Source organism: Otolemur garnettii, unplaced genomic scaffold (genome assembly GCF_000181295.1).
Source record: "Otolemur garnettii isolate 467f Iridium unplaced genomic scaffold, OtoGar3 scaffold00116, whole genome shotgun sequence".
Lineage (NCBI taxonomy): Eukaryota > Metazoa > Chordata > Mammalia > Primates > Galagidae > Otolemur > Otolemur garnettii.
The window spans coordinates 605,559-624,333 of record NW_003852511.1 but is presented as its reverse complement, the minus strand read 5'-3'; the positions used below and the strand labels follow the sequence as shown (position 1 = coordinate 624,333).

The window sequence follows — 18,775 nt, the reverse complement described above, 5'->3', positions numbered from 1 at the left end:
TCTTGGAGTTCCAGACTCTCATTTGCCGTTTAGCTTCCACTGTTCCATGTGAAGATGGCTCCTATGTCTGCATCTTCAGCCATGACCTCTTCTTGGAGTTCCAGACTCTCATTCCCAGCTGCCTTTTGAACATTTCCACCTGGATAGCCTACCAGCCTGACAGACTCTTTATGTCCAAAATACAGACTCAACCTCAGCCAAACCTGTGTTACCTACTTCTTTTAATGGGCTGCAAACCTCAAAGGCCGTGACAGAACCCTTGTTAAACCCTTCTGTGATACAGCCTTGTTCTTTGCTCTATCTGTGAAAGCACCTGCCAAGCCCTTTCATGTTTCTCATGTTAATTCCCCTTCCCACTCCTCTGCTGCCTCTTTCTCCCATCCTCTCCACAGCCCTTCCTCCATAGCAGACTTCAATTTCTTTTCTCTGTCTAGTGCAGCTGTGTCCTGATTGTTCTTCCCAGAGTCATCATTTTTCCTGCCCCCTTTCCCAAATGTGTTTCTGAACCATGTTGCTCCCCTGCCCAGAAAAATAAAGGCTTCCCTCTACCTGTAGAATAAGGTCATGCTCCCTAAGGCATTTTGGTTTGATCACAATCTGGCCCCACACTCCTTTTCAGTTTTCTTTTCCCTTTTCAAGAACTCTTCACTTTAGCAAATAAAATATTCCTTGTTACCATGTATGTTCAGTATTTTCTCACCTTTAAAACTTAGTTTAATCCACTCTGTTTGAAATGGCCTGTTTTCCAACTTCACGTTTTTCTTTTGAACTTCGGAGCTCACTACTCCTTCTTCCATCAACGGTGCTGTCATCTGTCATAACACTCTCTCAGTATTTCCTTTTATGTTCTGCTTGGCATTAGTTGAGTAAATTATAGCTAATGCTGATCTAAGTTGTCTGTACTGCCTTTTGTCAGGAGATACTACAGTTTTTCTTACTGCTGTATCTTTTTTTTCAGTGTTAGTTTCATTTTTACACCAATGTAGATTTGGAAAATTTACCTTCCCAAACATAAAGTCTGAGCTTATTAAATGATGAGCTGTATTATTCACAGCATGAAAGCTTAGCAAATATATAAGTGGGGTGTCCAACCTGTAGCCTGTGGGCTGCATGCTGATTTTGTGAAGACTTTTTTTACTTACATGTGGTATTGGATATCATGAAAAGTATGCACAGACATTTTTTTGCTAATTAGCTTTCATTAGTGTTTGTATATTTAATGTGTGGCCTAAGACAATGCTCCTTCTTCCATTGTGTGTCAGAGAAAAGAAAAGATTGGACAACCCCTGAGTTGTGAAGGAATTTAACTCATGTAGATTGCCCTTTCCCTCTTAGCCCCATTTAATGTGCTGACTAATGCAGTGTATTAAATATATACATTTTATAAAGTTTCTAATTGTATATTTTAGGAAGTGAGATTTACCTTAACTAAGCAAGTTAATTAAAACCTGCAATTTTAAGAATTAGACTTTTTATAGTAAGTAACAACTTGAACTAGATTTGTAGGTGTCCTCAAACTACGGCCCGTGGGCCACATGCAGCCCGCCTAGGACATTTATCTGGCTCACTGGGTGTTTTTGCTGCCACTGCCTGTCCTGCTGAGCAGCTGACTCATCCTGGGGCCCACAGTCCAGCCCTCCAATGGCAGAAGGGACAGTGAACTGGCCTCCTGTTTAAAAAGTTTGAGGACCCCTGCATAGACCCAAGGTAGTGATAGTAATGTGTATGTGTGCTTCTGAGTAGGTGGGGAAGAGACTTCAAAGATGTAACTGTAGACTTGGAAAATACTTTCTGTAGTTTAACAGGTCTTTGAATAGCATCATTTCATTCAGTGCTGTTGTGATATAATGTTGATGAGGTGAAAAATTGATTCCTGATTAGAGCCAGAGTTTGTGTAGAATTTGCACGTTCTTCCTCTGTCTGTGTGGACCTTCTCCAGGTGCTCCAGTTTCCTTCCACATTCTAAAGCTGTGCCCTTAGGTGAGTTTGTGTGTCCACATGGCACCAACCTGAGTGATCGTGGGGGGTGTGAACAAACCTGTGCTGGGATGTCATCCTGGCTGGGCCTGGGCTGTCATCCTGGGCTGACATCCTGGGCTGTCACCCTCAGCTTCCAGGATGGGCTCTGGCCATCCTCAACACTAAATTGGAATATTTGGGTAAATAATTATCTTCCTTGTTTTTATTAATCTTTCTTAAATGTATGTATAGCTCACATTTCAGTGCTTAATATTAGAAGTATTTTGGCCTTTATACAGAAGTTTGGTAATGTTTTGTGACCAGAAATATGCTGTAGGAACTTAACTCTTGTTTTTGTTAGTCACTGTATAGGGAAACTGATTTCATTTTATGTCCTGTCTATATAAAATTAAAGTGGAAGCTGTGGCTGGTATTGAAAGAGGACTTCCTGTGCATCTTTACATGGGAGAGTGGAGCGTCGCGCACACACGTGTGCCACTGCTGCAGGCTGTGAGCCACTTAGGAAGGAGTGCGGGCTACCAGTTTTATCAAACAGACTATAGGCTTTCCCTCCTGGAGCAAGGCATTGAGGAAGAGAACAAAAGGAGGTTATTTTTCCTCTAAATTGCTTATTTCCTATCCTGCTTCTGCCACTTAATGTTTCTGTGACCTTTGGTAAGTTTTTTTTCTCACCATGGTTCAGTTCTCTAATCTCTGAAATAGGGAGGTTAATAGTACCAAAGTTTACTGTGACAGCTAAAGGAAATAATCCATGCCTGGCCTGTAGTAAGTAATTGGTAAACGTTAGCCAAAAACCTCTGCAAAGGGCATGGTACAGTGTGCCTGAGGCAATGTTTCTTAATAAGATAAATTTTCAGATAGTAAATCTCTTCCTTCCCCCATTCAAGGTAAAAGTAGTAGTTTCATAACCCATCAAATTTGAGTTCTCTTTCTTTTGAAGCTGTTTTAAAATAATTCAGTTTAAAAAGGAGGAAAAAAAAGTTCCTGATTCTACTTTATTTTGAAGCCTTCCAATGCCAGAAATAAATGTCTTCAGATTCCAAAGAGGTATTGCAAATCTCTTCCTTCCTTTAACTTGGGAAAACAAATTTATAGTGTTTCCTAACTTAAGAACATCCTCAATCATGTATATTTTCATATCAAAAGGACAAAATAGTATTTAATTGTTTTATTCATGTTTAAATATGTTTTTCTCAATAGGAAATTGAAATATTTAAAGTTGGTGTTTCTGAGAAGGCAGATTAGGAATGTATCTCAGAATTAGATACTTGGGAATTAGATTGTTTCTTTTTCAGGCTTCTAGTTTGCTGGGTCACAGTGATGTTTTTCATGTTACCCTTTTTGCATTTATAATCATGGACTGCTGCCTTTCCTAGGGCTGGTATTAGCAAGTTAATTGAGTTGGCACATTAAATATAGGCTCGGTGGAGTACTCCTTCCCTCTTCTTTCTTCTCATTTTTTAGTTTCTCTATCACAAAACAGAGCAACAGAGACCCAAGGAACAATAGATTAGACTAAAGTGGTATTGGCCACTCTTAATAATACATTTAGGTAGAGGTAATCGAGCTATATCAGGAATTGTAAGACTTAACACAATTTAATTAAATTTTCATTCACTGCCATTTAAATTTTTATTGTATCTTTTATTTTTTCAAAAAGTCTCACTTGGAAGTCACTGTATAGGAAGCAGCTAAGCACTGCCACTAGTTGAAGATGAGCGTAAAGCCTGCTTATTTGGACTCTTCTCATTTTATGTTATCACCCAGCAGTCCCTACCTCTGTGTATCTGCATGTAACCTTAGGGCTCTAAGTAAAGCAGTTTAGAAGTGACTAATACAGACAGATCCCATGTTGGGGTATAATCCTGGTGTCCTCAGTTTTGTTCTATTCTGAGATAGCTGTCTTATCCTGACCCTTCCCTACCGAGTTCATGTTGTTAAAACTTCTCTTTCCCCTAGTATTCCCAGTTCAGCATGTGTTAATAGTAATTTCATTCATTTATTGACATAGGCTGAAAACCTCAGTCATCTTTGACTCTTCCCCATTTCTAACCATAACACTCTGGATTCAGCCTCTTTTGTTTCTCTCCTCCAAATTGCAGTAGCCCACTTAGTCTTCTCTTTTTTCTCTTTCCTTCCTGCAGACTAGTCTGGTAGTTAGTTACATGGGTTCTGGAACCATATTCCCTGCATTCACCTGCCACGTGACTTTGAGAATACCAGTTAGCTTTTCTGGACCTTAGTTTCCTTAACTAAGTTAAATTAAGATGGGAATGTTTGATACTATTTACTTCACATGGTTGTGTCAGCTGAGTAATTTATATCACACATAAATTACTAATACTTAGAACAGTACTTGACAAATAATAAATATCCAACGAATGTTAGGTGGTGAGTGGTATTTGCACCTGTTGCTTTTTATGCAATACTGAATTAAAAGTGATGTTATTAAAATGTTAGTCTGATGAATTCTCCATTGGCTTCCTGTCCCAGGGCACTGCAGCCCTGATTACTTAGGACCTCTCTGGTCATGACTTGCCCTTGCTGCTCCGTTCCAGTCACATGAGCGCTGCTGCTTCCCATCTTGTGTAGCCCTTTCTGTGTTTGCACTGCCCCCCCCCCCACACCCTTCCTGCAGATAGTTGCCCAGTTTGCCACTCCTTCATGTGTATCTTCACTCAGATTCAACCACTATTTAAGAGTATTGTGCCATTGTTCTCTGTATCTTTTCTTGACTTAATTTTCAAATTTTATGAGAAGATGGCTTTCATTACCTGACACTGTTGGCTATTTACTTCACTAGGCTAGATTTCATAGTATGGTAGTTCCCTCTTATCTGGGGGATACCTTCCCAGTGGGATACTCCTTCCTGCTGAGGGGTGGATGCCTGAAACTGTGGATAGTATCAAATTATATACTGTGGTTTTTTCCTGTATATACATACCTATGATAAAGTTTAATTTATAAATTAGGCACAGTTAGAGACTAATGATAACTAATAATGAAATAGAACAATTACAACAATATGTCACCATCGCTGCTCTTGCACTTTGGGGCCATTATAAAGTACAATAAAGATTACCTAAACATAAGCTCTACCGAGAAAGTACAGTCAGTCCAAGGTACCTGGGAAAACAGGATTTTTTTTTTCCTTTTCTTTTTTTTTTTTTTAAAGAGGTTTGGATTTAAAATGCTTTCTAGTCTCTTAAAGATGAAACATTGAGTTACTTTTCCACTATTCAGTTGAATATAAATTTTGAAATTAATTTCTGTCATTTATCTTAAAAATGATATGGTAATTTAATTACTTTTTGATAACTATATACTGGTATATTGATTATGAAGAAATGAAGGGTCTCAAGAATAGCTCATAACTTTGAATATCTTTTTTTTCATCATTCCTGAGAATTATTTTTCTAAATCACCCTTATCAGTGTCAGTTACTTATTATATACTTCGCTTCAAGAGAATGTATGTTATTTTGTGCTTTTTGATTTGGGCCTCTTTTTCATCTTCATAGGTAACACCCAGTGGTGTTCTGTACCATACCTTGTTATAATCTAAGCAAAAAAATGATTTCTTTTCTGATTTGAAGAGGGGTTAGTCACATGCTAATTTGTTGTTTAGTCTTTTTTATAAAATCACTGGTGTTAGGTAAGATAATGTGTGGAGCTGACCTTCTAAATTATGCCTATCAAATTGGTACCATTCAGAGACAGTATCAGATGTGGTGTTTGACTGGGACAGCTTAGCTTACCTTAAGGTGGTAACATAGGTGTTATGAGGAGACCTCAGGGAAGAAAGAAATCTCCCATGGAGCAGGAAAAAACTCTCTTTATTTTGATTATCAATATGTATAAAGATCATAAAAGAGGGGCCTTAAAATCTGCCTGATGTCGGGGTTTTTAGCAGGGGCACCTGGCTTGTGATGGCCACGGGATCCTGGGGGTTCTGCTCTAGGACCCTTCAGTGTTGCCTCCTCCTGTCACTGCACAGCAGAAGCTACCAGGTCTTGAACTGACCACCCACCTACCCTGTTGATAAACATTTTAGAACAGCTTTACCTTTTCTTATCTATAGAATGATTTCTGTTAGAAGAACTTAAATGTAAGTCAGGATCAGGCAAAAATCAGTGATCTGATTTATAAGCTGTTCTCCCTTTTTTATTTATGTATGGTCTATTAAAATCATCATTATTATTATTACAGGCCATGGTTGCTTGTTACCCAGGCAACGGAACGGGTTATGTACGTCATGTTGATAATCCAAATGGAGATGGAAGATGTGTGACATGTATATATTATCTTAATAAAGACTGGGATGCCAAGGTATGCAACTTAATTGAGCACTTTTTTCTCACAGGTTTTTTTTTCCCACAAGTATTAAGATTTATACTCCATATAGGTGAGACTATCTTTACCACATAAAAAAGTTAAAAAATTTCTCTATTAAATTTGTTTCAGTCTCAGGTATTAGGAATGTTTTGTTTTGTTTTTGAGACCGTCTCACTCTGCTGCCCCAGGCTAGGGTGTAGTGACTTAGTCCTAGCTCATAGCAACTTCAAGCTCCTGGGTTCAAGTGATCCTCCTCCCTCAGCCTCTGGAATAGCTGGGACTATAAGCGTCTGCCACAACACCCTGCTCATTTTCTGTTTTTAGTAGAGATGGGGTCTTGCCCTTGCTCAGGCTGGTCTCTCCTGAGCTCAAGGGATCCTCCTATCTTGGCTTCCCAGAGTGCTAAAGTGTAGAGTGTAGAGGCATAAGCCCCACTATTATACCCAGCAAGTAGTGGACTTTTTAAAAAATGAAACAAATACTAATACTCTCCTATAACATAATACCTGTAGTTAACAACATAGTGTCATGCACTTAAAATTTTCAGAGAGTAGATCTCATATTGGGTGTTCTCCTCCTCCTCCCCCTAAAGCCTACAAACACAAAGGCAAATTTGGGAGGCGATGGATATGTTTACTGTCTTAATTCTGGTTATTGATGGTATCAGGGGTGTATGTATATGTTCAAACTCATCAAATTGTAAACTTTAAATGTGTACATTTTTTATGTATCAGTTATGCCTCAATAAAGCTGAATAAAAAGTACTAATAGATTTACTGACCCTCAGACATTGAAGCATTTATGCAAAATTTTACTGACTTTTACCAAAAATGATCTTTATTAAAGTTCTTTTTAACAGTTTTTATAAAAACACTACAGTTATTTTATAGGGGCTTTTAGGGGTGATGATCTGTAATCAGTTGTTACAGATTATTTGCTGGTCTGTTCTTTGCATTGTTGTAGGGATGTTATATGGCATTGGGTTGTTGAATTAAGTATCAGAGTCAGGATTCCATCTTTCCCTGATTATGAAAACACTAGGAGTTTATCAATATTGACAAACTGTGTAAAACCAGTTATAATGTACAATATATTCAATCTCTTTTGTCTTAAATATATATTCCCTTAATATTAGCCTGAGTTTCATTGATGGCTGTGCAGACTGATTTGGGGGTTGATTTTAAAAAATCTTAAGTATAACATTCAAGTAGCAAAGTGAACAGTGTATATATAGCTCAGTAGATTTTCGGAAAGTGAACACACCATTGTAGCTGACGTAACTTTCTTTTTAAATGATAATAAACTTTAAAACACCATTTTTTCCTCCTCCCCGCAAACAAACTGGAAACCTCCCAACTCTACAATGTACAAAAACCTGATCCTACCCTAAAAAGTGCTTTGAATTTAGAATATGCGCACAGTGCTCCAGTAATCTTTCTAGACTGTCTAGTCCAAGTTCAAAATGGAGTAAGATAACTGCTAAGTAGATATTGAAGCATTATGTCAACAAGCATGGCTTTTTCTGTTACAGATTTCAAAGCTTGAAATAGAGAAGTAAATTTGGTAATTCATCTTGAGCCCAAGGCACAAAACAGATTGATGTGACTTTAGTTAAAACTTAAAAACTGACTTTTTGTCAGATTTTGTAATATCTGGAAAGCTAGAATTATGATCAGCTGCTAACTTTTAGATTGTGTTAGGCTTTTCCTAGGCCGATGTCATTATAATTTGTAAATGACCTATCTAAGGTCATTAATACATAGGTTTCATTTTTATTTTTTTAAAATATATGTTTTAGATGAGGACATAAGCAGAGAAAAGTTCCTAGTGTTTTCATGTGGAATAGAAAACTTGGCCATTGCATGGTGGCACTGAATACGTGCAGTGTGCCAGAATACGTGCTCCATTGTTCTGGGTGCTGGGGATATAGCAGAAATGGAGCTAGACCTGGTAGGGCTTTAGATCTGTTGGACAACACAGACAATTACGGTTAGTTGTGGCAAGTGTCAGGACAGATTGCTGTTGGGAGCACATAGGAGGACCACCTAGTTAAGAGGTCAGGGAAAGTTTTCCAGAGCAAGAGTGGAAGGGTCAACTAGCCATTTCTCTTTGAACATTTTCAGCATATTACCTGTGACAGTCCTGGTGAATCCAGTCAAAGGCAAAGGGGCAGGAAAAAAGAAGACATGTTCTCAGTCACAGCCTGGAGGTTATTTTTTTATTTGTGTATATTCATGGGGTGCAAGTACAGTTTTGCTACATTGATATATCGCATTGTGGTGAAGTCCGGGCCTTCAGTGCACCCCCACCGGAGCACATTGTACCTGTCAGGGAACCTCCCATTATCCCCACCCCTCAGTCCTCTGGAGGTCATAGATGTTTGCATGATTGCCCAAGGAATCACTCTGAACACCACTGGAACCCGAGGAAGATGGGAAAGGGTACCAAGTAGCTAGAATTTAACTTACCTGTGGATGAGCCTGATAAACATTTTTTCTAACCGTAGATTCTGGGAACAGATTCAAACCCCATGGTGTCTTGATCAGGTATTCAAGTTTCTGTTTTAAGAATCTACTTTCTTAGGAGTGTAGTTATTCAGGGGTAAAAGCTGCTTGGTTGGTTGAGTTTTGCCTAGCTTTTATCTTTCCCAGACTGTAAATACCACAACGACAAGGTGTGTCTGCATTATTCCCTACCCCACTTCCAAGTGCAGTAGATGCCTAGTCAGTATTAGAATGAGTAGATGAATCCATTAAATCCTGAACTGAGGATGATATATTTAAGTAAATACTAAGAATCCTTTATGGATGGAATCAAGCTTCATGAAGCAGGCAGTCTTCGTGTGTCAGGCCCAGTTTGGAGAGCGAGAGCTACCCATACAATGAGTATTTGCTTGCTCTAATAGTGACCACATGCCTGCTAATGGTGAGGACGATGGTGAAGATGACAGTGACAATAGTAAACGATACTTTCAACGGATATATTGAATTCTTTACGTTAGAATGTGACTGTCCTATTAAGCATATGTTGAACTTTAAAATACAATAAACTTATTTGGTATATTAAGCCATTTATAATAATTTAATCAAGAAGATTTGAAATGTATCCATTTTAAGTGTAGGTTAAGGAAAATCAGTAGCATACATAAATGTTTACTAGTTTTCAAAACTTTCAAATTCGGTCAGTATTCATCTGTTTCATCAAGTATTTGTAAAAATCCATAAAACAAGAGTGTTTCCTTGCATCAATGATACACTTAAAATGTCGGTTCATCTTAATACTTTAATCAAGATGTATTCATGAATATTCAATTAAAAATCTCAGTTTATTGAAATAGTCTTTTTCCCCCCTTCTAAATTTAATCTTGCAGCATTTTTGGTTATTCTACTTACGTATTTTGGCTCTTTTTCTAGGTAAGTGGAGGTATACTACGAATTTTTCCAGAAGGCAAAGCCCAGTTTGCTGACATTGAACCCAAGTTTGATAGACTACTGTTTTTCTGGTCTGATCGTCGCAACCCTCATGAAGTACAACCAGCATATGCTACAAGGTAGTATTTTTCCTTTTAAGAAAAAATTGAGTATGGTAGGACGGGGAGGGGATCAGTATGATAAACTTGAAAGCTTTCTAATGAGTGTTTTCCTGCTCTCCAAGTACACTTCACAGGCCTTTTAGTTTGAATAACTGTATAAGATTTGTTGTAGACATTTTGATTTGAATGATTGTATGAGATTTATTCAGTGAGTACTAAATGTGTCTTTCTTTGCTGGCCACTTTGTATTTGGGGTAAGGAAAGAAAGCACAGGCTCTCCCATCCTTCTAGCCCTGTCTTCCTGCTCGCTCCGTTTCTAGCCTACTATCCATTCTTTAATGTTGTGAAAGTATTTCACTTGGGAGAGAAAAAGATTAAAGAAGGAAAAGGGAAGGGTTTTTAAAAGATGGTGAGAGAGAAAAGAGAAGAGGTAACCAGAGGTTACGAGAGCAAAAATAAAGTCGAAAACAGGTTGCCATGTGTGGGAGTTAATGTTAGAAAAATAACCCTCTAGCTTTAACAATAATAAGTATCTATTTTATTTTACTCTTTTCTGTAAGGTTTGGATTTCTCAATGTCTTAAGCACATTCTTTTAAATGCTTTTCTTTTTTAACTATTTGTCATGTCTCAGTTAAAATATTAAGAATGTTAAAATAAGAGTTCTGGCAGTAAATATTGGTACAAAACAGTACAGTTTTTAAAATACTGCAGCTATTTTTCTTCATAGAAAGAACTGTGAACTTCCTGATAGGGAGATGCTGGCATTCATTGCTGTCTGGCCTAGCAGATGCCACAAGGTGCCTGCAGGGGCAATAGTGTACCTGAGAGCTGACATTAGTAATGGAGGCGCTGCTGCCGGCTCTCCCTTTCTCCCCTTTCTTTCTTGGCTGTGTTGCCTTCTCCCTAATTCACATAGTGAGTTGCAGCCTAAACAGTTTATGGCCAGAGAGCATAAAGTCCCCAGTGGAGACCAGGGGATGGCTGGTCACATCTGCTCTGCATCCCAGGTGCAGTCCTCTCCCCTGCTGCCTCTGTAAATGTCTACTGACCCCGTAGACCTTCTTTTTATGCAATCTTGAGTTTGGCTTGGTCATATCCTTACAGATGAAGAAATAACAGATACAGTACTTGGGGGCAGTAAGTAAATGTCAGCCGGTGTGGAGGGAGGGTTCCGTAGAAGCTAGATGGAGGAGGGGCACATGCCGGGGGGCGGGGGTGGGTGGGTGAGGGGACCCAGGAGGCAGGAGCGCAGCAGTACTCTTGGATGGCTAAAGTGGTATGGAGAAAAGGATTCTTGAAAGAAGTCAACAGGAGATGAGGCTGGAAAGTGAGAAGGACATTTGGTAGTTCACAGTTGTCAGGTGAGAACAAGGGGCTGTAGAGGGAGCTGATCCAGATGTTAGGACTCTGGTTGCTGTGTAACTAAAAGTTTGGGGCATGGGCAAAAGACATGCAAATCATATATCTTAGCCCCTTGTCCTATTACCAAGGCCACTCAAAAAAAGAGAAGACACTACAACACAGTAGGAAAGCTGGGTAGCAGAGTGTGGAAATGAGGAGGCTGTCGGCTGTCAGCTGAGGGTTCTGTGTAGCTCTGTCTCTCGGCTGCCCAAACTCCCAGCTCTGACCCTGCTCTGCATTTGACTCTGCCTCAGATACGTTACCTGATTTAGTTGTGTCACATTTACTGGCTCTATGTTTGATTAGTGTTCTTTTCCCTACATGACCACAAGACATTTTAACTAATTGCTGTATTCTGCTAAGGAATTGGTGATTTGTAGTATGTTGTCCTTCCTGTTGTTCACATCAGAAGATACAACTATGTACTTAACAAATAGGAGATGCCACTTTCATTTGGGGAAGGAGATATTCCAGATAAGTGAAATAAAACAAAGCTTAGCTATCTTTTAAACATCACAGTATTGTTTTGATAAAAATCCTAAAAGATTCTAAGTGTAATTTGTCTTGATGACTCAAAGTTATAATTGTAATATCCACGACTCTTTGCTTATAAAACAGTGATATCCTCAGAGGCTGCTGAGACTGTTGGCCGCCCTGCACTAAAGGGCCCAGGCTGCTATGCCTTGAGCACTTTTATCTGTTTCTCTGCTCTTCTTTTAGTATTTTTGCTATTGATAATGTGCTTTTTCTATAAAAGCCATTTTTTTACACTTTTATTGTCTCTATTATCTGTCTCTATTATCTGCAGTGGGCTTGCAAAAAAGATAGTCAAGTAGGTGGAGTAAGTGTTAAGAAAGTAATAAAAATGCACCAACTTCATGACATCAATTTTAGCCTCTCCAGGTTCTCAGCATTGAGGTTGCTGGATAAGTGAGTTGTATGATACTCATTTGTCCTTTGCTGTCATTCCTATTTAGGGATATTTTTGGCATTATGAATTTTAATATACCATTGCAACAGCATACCACTTCCCCCCAGTGTGATCATTCTTACCCTATTCTAAATTTTCTTTTAGGTACGCAATAACTGTTTGGTATTTTGATGCAGATGAGAGAGCACGAGCTAAAGTAAAATACCTAACAGGTAAACATTTGGGGCCAGGGTATACGGAACAGAAGTACCCTGCCATCAGGTGGTGCTTTCCAAACACTCTAGCGTAGTCATTGTTAACACCATGGATACTTTCTCCTTGTTTTTGTGATATTCTTTAATTCCACCCCCCCCCTTTTTTTTTTACAAAGGACACGTGGTAGTACACTTATCTTCATTTTTATCTTTAACCAACAAAATTGATCAAAGATTAGAAAAGTTTGAGGCAAAGCCATCTGAGTAAATCATTCAGGTAACAAACTGAATTTTCTGTGATTATCCTTTTTAATCCTGGGCTACTTTAGGTAACAGCCATCTGGCTTCCTCTCATTCTCTTCTTAGAAGGAAGTTAATTCTTTTCCTTGTCAAATGTACATGCTCTGAACAGTACTCCAAGTCTTCCATGTTGAATGTGGACATGAAGAAAATCAATACAAAGGAGATGAATTGAAATGCCAAAATCAGTAAATGAGTCGGGCATGTAGATTCTGTATCTGTTGATGGTGTGCGTAGGTGAGCACTCTTGTATTCAACCTGAAGATCCTTCATTCTCCTAGTTTTCCCCTGCCCAGCCCACCTGCAGATGGTCTCTCTTAGAGCACTGGGTCTGAGTTTCCCGCCTGATGGACCATTTACCTGACTTTCCTTAAATCCTACCTTACATTTCCAAAAGTCTGCTCAGTGTTCACCTTACTGCTTAGTTGTATTGACTGGAGCCACTGATAATCCCATGTCACCCCCCCTTTTTTTCCCCATTTCATCCTTTTATAAAAGTATAAAAAATGAGTGCTCATGCATTTTCTTTGTATTTAAAAGCCACTGTTTGTGGCAGAAGCCTACTAGTATGCTTTCAGTGATGCTGAGCATTCTACTGATGTAAAGTAATCCAAATTGTTTTTAAAATAAAAAGGAAACAGAATCATTATCTCTGTGCAGAGAATAGTTACCGTTGAAGTTTTACTAGTTCAAAGTAACATGTCATACTAGAACTCTGAGGGTAGTGTTTGGAAGTGTAAGGGTGGCTTGGCACCAGTGGCTCAAGCAGCTAAAGCGCCAGCCAAATACACCTGAGCTGGCAGGTTCAAATCCAGCCTGGGCCCACCAAACAACAATGACAGCTGCAACCAAAAAAAATAGCCAGGCGTTGTGGTGGGCACCTGTAGTCCCAGCTACTTGGAAGGCAGAGACTGGAGAATTGCTTAAACCTAGGAATTGGAGGTTGTTGTGAGCTGTGATGCCATGGCACTCTACCCAGGGCAACAGCTTGAGGCTCTGTCTTAAAAAAAAAAAAAATAATGTGTAAGGGCGATAGTTTTCAGATGGTGTTTGCAAAATTGAAATATTGTCCATATTGTTTAGGAATTGAACAGAAGCTCACTGGTGCTTAATGAATGAATGAAAACAACTTTTTTTTTTTTTTTTTTTACCTTGCAGGTGAAAAAGGTGTGAGGGTTGAACTTAATAAACCTTCTGATTCGATCAGTAAAGACGTCTTATAGAGCCTTTGATCCAGCAATATCCTACTTCATCTTCAATAATTGTTGATGCTGTTTGTTAACTTGTGAATAAATGGGATAAAGAAAAATAGACCACCAGTTGACATTTTAATAAGGAAACAAAGAACTTTTTTGTGTTGCATCGAACAGAAGATTTTGACTGTTATGAGTTTATACTGCATGATCTACTCCAAATCTGTGACTGCTTATGGGAAGAAGATAAGCTATCAAATGAAAATGGTTTTTACATCTGGACATGAAATAAGTGCCCTATGTAGAATTTTTTTCATTCTCATATTTTGCCAGATCTGTCATCTAGCTGAGTTCATTTCATCTCTCCCTTTTTTATATCAAGTTTGAATTTGGGATAATTTTTTCTATGATTAGGTACAATTTATCAAAACTGAATTGAGAAAAAATTACAGTATTATTTCTCAAAATAACATCAATCTATTTTTGTAAACTTCTTCATACTATTAAATTTTGCCCTAAAAGACCTTAATTATGATTGTTGCCAGTGACTGATGATTAATTTTCTTTTTACTTAAGAAAAGGAGCACTTTAATTCCATCTGAGAAATAAGTATGTTTTGTAGTCCTGTCTGACACTAATTTGAACTCTTAGAAATTGCTGCTGTCTTTCACATTGTTAGCAATGAACCTAACAGTAAAGTAGTCACCACCATTTACTATCAATAACGTTAGTTCATGTTTTACAAGAAAATATACACAGTAAGAAGGGTTTCTTTTTTAAGTTGAATTTTTTAAAAACTGAAGTGACTGGCACTAAATAAACTTGAGGTTATCCTCAACTTCAAGTTCCTAAGATAAAAGGGCTTTTTTAAGCTTTCAGGTTTATCCTATAGATGTAGACAGTAATGTCCCATTTCTAACCTTTTGCTTCTCCTCAAACTGATTGTATTTCCAAACCTGGCATTATGTTTTCTTCCTAATACTATGATCCATTTGGTCTGGAGATCACAACCGTTTCTCTTGAAACGTTATCGGGGAGGTTATGTACGCATTGAGCCAACAGGTGTTGTTATAGACTTGATGTTCATTGACTCTGCAGACAGCTGTTGAGGCATTCCCCAAATGCAGTATCAGCCTTCTTACCAGGACTGAAAGATTTAGCTGGGGCGGGGGGGGGGGGGAGCGCAAAACCAGATCATTTTATTTTTATGTTTCATGGTTTTTCTTGTTTACTTTTTAGACAGAGAGAGGGAATATTACAAAATCACACAAGGCCTACCAGACTTCTGTATTTAAAGAACGAATTAGGATGGAAGTCTTAGCCTTCGCTTTCCTGGGTTCTTTAGCAAAGCCCAAAGGGTGTACCCATATTTTGCATGAGTTAAGGGTGTAAGTCTTTGCCCACGTAGGTTTTCTGTCTCTGTCCTTGATCTTCCTTGCCAACATGTGAGTATACAGAAATTTTCTGTATATTTCAACTTTAAGACATTTTTAGCATCTGTATAGTTTGTATTCAATTAGAGGCCTTTTCTATGGAAAGCTCAGTAATTTTTATTAAAAGATTGCTATCGTTCATGTAAAACATGAAAAAAAATTGCTTAGTGAAAATGACAGTGTGAACGTAGGGTGGGATTAAAATATCCAGTATTATGATCTCACTTAACAGAAATTACAGGAGAACATGATAGTTTATTGTTGTTTTTCCTCTCCCATATTCAGTTTTGTTCCGTTTCCTCTCTTTCACTCCAGATGGTAACAAAACATCTCTACAGCAAGTGCCTCTGTCAATCCAGCTTGGGAGTGCAAATTGTCTTTGCCCTCTGGTCTACAGTATGGTGCATAGCATTAGGCCACAACTCAAAAGCACTGTCGTTTTTAGTGTTAGCAGAAATTGTCTTATGTTGGTGGGAGGTTTGTTTGATTGTCAAGATATACAGCGACAGCCTTTAAATTTGGGAGCCCCTGTTGTCATTCAAATGTGTACCTCTACTATTGTACAAAGTATCAGATTCTACTGTTTGTGGGTTATGCTTGCCAGATCGGTCTTAAAACTTGTGTATTTTTTTTGGAAAAGTTTATATACGTTTCTGGAAATCATTGTGAAAGATCAAGAAATCAGGATAGCCATTTCTTTAATATCCATTTAAAATCTGTTTATTTCATGCTAGTGGCATCATTAACTTGTCACCAAGCAGGACTCTATTTAAAACAAAATTTACAACTATTTGTGGCCTGTATGTGTTTAATCTGGTTAAAGATAAAGCTCCATAATGCTGTTTTTATACAACACATTAACCAGCTATAAAACACAGATCTTTATCAATAGCAGACAAAGCATTTCAGGATGCATATACAGATAGACTATAAAGTCATGTAGTTTGAAAAGTGGTGTTTCATTATGAAAGAGCTCTTAAGTTGCTTGTAAAGCTAATCTAATTAAAAGATGTATAAAATGTTCTCAAAAAAAATTATGGTTATTTCCTTCTGTCTTGTTTTTTAATCCCTTATCATACATAAGCTTTCCAGTTTTTTCATCAGATAATGTGCTTTTTCTGTCACACATCTTTGATTTGGTCCAGAACATTTGGCATTAATTTTCATAAATAATGAGAGAAAGAAAACAGAAAACATAGGAGTCCAACAATTTTAGAAACTTCCTGGGGGTAATTGGACTGTCTTTGGGATCCATGCGCTCTGTTTGGATTCTTAACATTTGAATTCTTACCTTTTTAATAGGATTTTTAACATTGTTTTAACATTCATAGCTATTGAGCATGTCTGTATCGCTCCTCTCCTGCCAAAGAGGGGGCATTAGGTATTTGTAATTGTCATAGGTGTTCTATTGTGTATGTGCAAGACAGCTTAATTTGTGTGATCACACATTAAAATGTAAGAGCTTTTATAATGTGAGATCAAAATATATGTTCACATATCTCTTATGTAAACAATTTTTTAGTGTGTTGTTTTTGTTATTTCCCTGCCTAATGTAGGGCATTTGGGGAATTGCACTGAAATATAGCTGGGTGGATTGAAGGAGAGGGTAACTGAGTTTGAGGTGAAGACTAATTAAATTCTGTGGGGGTAATCAGAAGAACACAGAATTAACAAATCTCTGATTTGGGCTCAATCACTTAAGTGACCTTTTGAGCCCTTTTTATACGAAAACAAGTACCATATCTTCAAACTTATAAGAATTTTATGAGACCTAAATAAAATATAGTATGCAAAGTACTAACAGGGCTTAGAACGTGTTCAATGAGTAGTGTCCCTCTCCTTTAACCAATTAGATGCTAACATAATTGTAGGGAGAGAAGACTGGGTTAACAAGTTTGAATAGCTAACAGTTTTATCAGTTGTAAATGTTAATCATTCGGAAGCAAGTGTTAATTTTTCTAATCAATGACAGGTATTTAGTTTTATAGCTTAGATTTAAGTTAAATCACAAGTACAACACACTTTGTCAGATTATTTCCCTAAGTGCATATGGTATAAGAAAGAGCTGTATTTGGGGTATGGACTGCAGTGATATATATAATATATATTAAACAGTAGTCGTTAGATTTTTTTCAATTAGTTTATAAACATTCAGAAGTAAATATCTAGTCTCCATTTCTTTAAGGATAATTTTTTTGACTTCTAAGGACATGACTTCATCCTCCAGATTTTGTTTTTGGTTTTAATGCAGATTCTTTTCATGATCACCAGCAAGTAAATTTTATCTGAAATATGGTAATACTCTAGGATGTACCATTGGACCATTGAGATGTATAAAGGGCATCGCCTCATGAACTATAAATAGTTTTATAAATAGAACACAGCCAAGGGATAGCCTGAACAGCTGCAGGAAGCTAAAACTCTTTTTATAAAGACTATTCACTAATTATCAAATATTATTGATAATTTTTGCCCTGAACAAGATGTTATCAAGGTCAAAGAGTTAATAGGGTAAAGTCCCTTCATTGAGAATAGGACTTTTTCTGCTAAGATTAGTATATTCCTATGGTGTTCTACAAAATACCTTTACACTTTTTTCTTTTGACATAGAAAGTAGAGTAAATTTTATCTCCATTTAAAATTAAACCAGGATTAGACAAGTGAGTTGCTCGCAGTCGCATAGCTCACTTCTGGTAGAAAGCCATAGTTTTAACATGGGTTTTTCTTGTTTAATTTTGTTGAAGTAGTTAAATCAACTTACTCTATGAGGGTTGGTAGAAAAAATAGTACTCTCTCACATTCTTCCCCTGAGAAAGCAAGTTTCAGCTCTTCTAAATGAGTCTCTGGATAACCTGATCACATCGCTACATCTCGATTTTCCAGTGTTAAGGCATTATCTACTAACTTCACTATGTGGAAGATGAGAACATCAGTCTCTTTGCAACATCCTCCACCTTCCCTGATCGTCCTTACGTGATTCTGTTGTGCGATCAGGTTGATCATGCGTCTCTTAGGACTGTGCTATTCGAAGCTGAGATATGCAGGAAACCACAATGACTTACTTTCTCCCACAACCTACTCTGCCCCTTCATGTCTTGATTTTTTTATTGGTTCTCTGTGGCTTCTAACCTGTACCAGTCTAGACTGGTTTCCCTTTCCACCTGGCATGCACCATCTTCCTTGGATCTCCCCTCACCTTTAATCTAGAGATTTCCCCCTCACCATTCTCAGTGTTGGAGACAGTTCTGTTTGGTTGGAATGCTCCTTCCAATACTTCTGCAAAAGTGTGTCGGTGGTAAATTTCCTGAGATGAATGTCTTTATCATTACACTTAATTGGTAACAGTATAGAATTCTAGTCTGTAAATAATTTTCCTCAGAAATTTGAAAACATTGTCTCACTAATTCTAGGTTCCAGTGTGTAGATGTTGAAAGATCTAAAGCCATTCTTACTACTCTTTTTTTTTTTTTTTTTTT

At 37.8% G+C, this 18,775-nt stretch overlaps 1 protein-coding gene across 1 annotated transcript in view; it reads left to right on the top strand.

Moving 5' to 3' along the window:
• EGLN1 (egl-9 family hypoxia inducible factor 1) overlaps positions 1 to 14,392 on the top strand; it is a 55,751-nt gene extending 41,359 nt beyond the window's left edge. Inside the window, exons 2-5 of the mRNA XM_003797426.3 lie at positions 6,189 to 6,308; positions 9,728 to 9,864; positions 12,324 to 12,391; positions 13,832 to 14,392. Of these exons, the coding sequence (XP_003797474.1) occupies positions 6,189 to 6,308; positions 9,728 to 9,864; positions 12,324 to 12,391; positions 13,832 to 13,896 (390 nt within the window). The 3' untranslated portion in view covers positions 13,897 to 14,392. The remainder of the gene's footprint in view (positions 1 to 6,188; positions 6,309 to 9,727; positions 9,865 to 12,323; positions 12,392 to 13,831) is intronic.
• Positions 14,393 to 18,775: the final 4,383 nt, after the last annotated feature.